Source organism: Austrofundulus limnaeus, unplaced genomic scaffold (genome assembly GCF_001266775.1).
Source record: "Austrofundulus limnaeus strain Quisiro unplaced genomic scaffold, Austrofundulus_limnaeus-1.0 Scaffold1002, whole genome shotgun sequence".
NCBI lineage: Eukaryota > Metazoa > Chordata > Actinopteri > Cyprinodontiformes > Rivulidae > Austrofundulus > Austrofundulus limnaeus.
Window position 1 is genome coordinate 133,623 of NW_013953404.1, and position 1,488 is coordinate 135,110.

Here is a 1,488-nt window from a genome sequence, read left to right on the forward strand (position 1 = left end):
GTATCAACAAAAAAATTGATTTAGAGCAAAAATACCTTAATTTTTTGATATTTTCACAGCAAGTTAGTAAAGCTTTTGTTTCTTTCCAGCTGAGAAATCTTCATTTCCACAAACTATTTCAGGTTTCCTCTTTAAAATGACAAATATTTTCCATTAGAAAAACCTAAAACTAGGATTCAGATCAACTCTTAATGGGTTCTCCTGATCAGGAGGACAAATCAAGTCAAATCTCAGGAACTGGTCCTGATGTCAGGATGATCCTGGGATCAAACCCTGAGCTGAACAAGCAGGAATCTGAAAATGTGTCAAAGATTTGATTTAATCCTCAGTTTGATGTGACGACTCACAGGATGTGGTGAAATCACAGAGGAGAGAGCCCCCCCCCACACACACACGTCCTCTCTAACTATAACATATAAATAATTTGTACCTGACGCAGCGTGCAGAACCAGCAGAACCAGCAGAACCAGCAGAACCTTCTCCATCCCGTCTGTCTCATGTTCTGTTGTCAGTCTGAAGGCAGGTTCTTCACATCATCACAACATTTACATCTGATTTACATTTTAGAACAAAAGACATTTATTTGACCAAAAACAACCAAACATGACATTTCAAAGTGTTTCAGTTATCTGAAGTCTAACCTGAAGCTTCAGAACATGAAACTGAAGTCATCTCATCACAGCTGATGGGTTTATGATGCTAAACATTGATCTGTCAGACGTTCATGTGTCCAGGAGCNTGAACAGAACCCAGCTGTTCTGCAGGTTCTTCAGCTGATGAACAGAACCCAGCTGTTCTGCAGGTTCTTCAGCTGATGAACAGAACCCAGCTGTTCTGCAGGTTCTTCAGCTGATGAACAGAACCCAGCTGTTCTGCAGGTTCTTCAGCTGATGAACAGAACCCAGCTGTTCTGCAGGTTCTTCAGCTGATGAACAGAACCCAGCTGTTCTGCAGGTTCTTCAGCTGATGAACAGAACCCAGCTGTTCTGCAGGTTCTTCAGCTGATGAACAGAACCCAGCTGTTCTGCAGGTTCTTCAGCTGATGAACAGAACCCAGCTGTTCTGCAGGTTCTGATGAAATAAAGAACGGAAACTTGTCTGGTGAAGTTTTCAGAGTTTTCTTTGAATTTCCTGTAAAATGTTCCGTTTCTCTTCCTTCTGTTTCCTTTAAAGCCTGATCTGATTTAAATCACCTTCCTGTTAAAACATTTTTTATTTAATCAAATGATTTTCTGTCTATCAGAGTCCTGTTGTTGTTTTATTTACATGATGATGTTTAACGTCTCTGTTGTTGCAGAACAGTGAGTGTAAACAACTGGATCATCGTTTTACAAATCAAATTAACTAATTGATGTTGCAGCAGGATAAGATTTAAATGTTTAATGACTATGACAACATATAAACATATAAAACTACTTCAAAGAAACTGTTAATAAAAGCTCCTGCGTGCTGCAGACTCACACTGTGTGTGTGTGTGTGTGTGTGTGT

At 39.7% G+C, this 1,488-nt stretch overlaps 1 protein-coding gene across 1 annotated transcript in view; it reads right to left on the reverse strand.

Moving 5' to 3' along the window:
* Window positions 1–738, reverse strand: part of LOC106533705 (scavenger receptor cysteine-rich domain-containing group B protein) — a 9,327-nt gene extending 8,589 nt beyond the window's left edge. Inside the window, exons 1-2 of the mRNA XM_014030127.1 lie at window positions 642–738; window positions 431–551 (exon numbers count right to left, since the gene is read on the reverse strand). Coding sequence (XP_013885581.1) covers window positions 431–485 — 55 coding nt within the window. The 5' untranslated portion in view covers window positions 486–551; window positions 642–738. The remainder of the gene's footprint in view (window positions 1–430; window positions 552–641) is intronic.
* Between the last annotated feature and the right edge of the window lie 750 nt (window positions 739–1,488).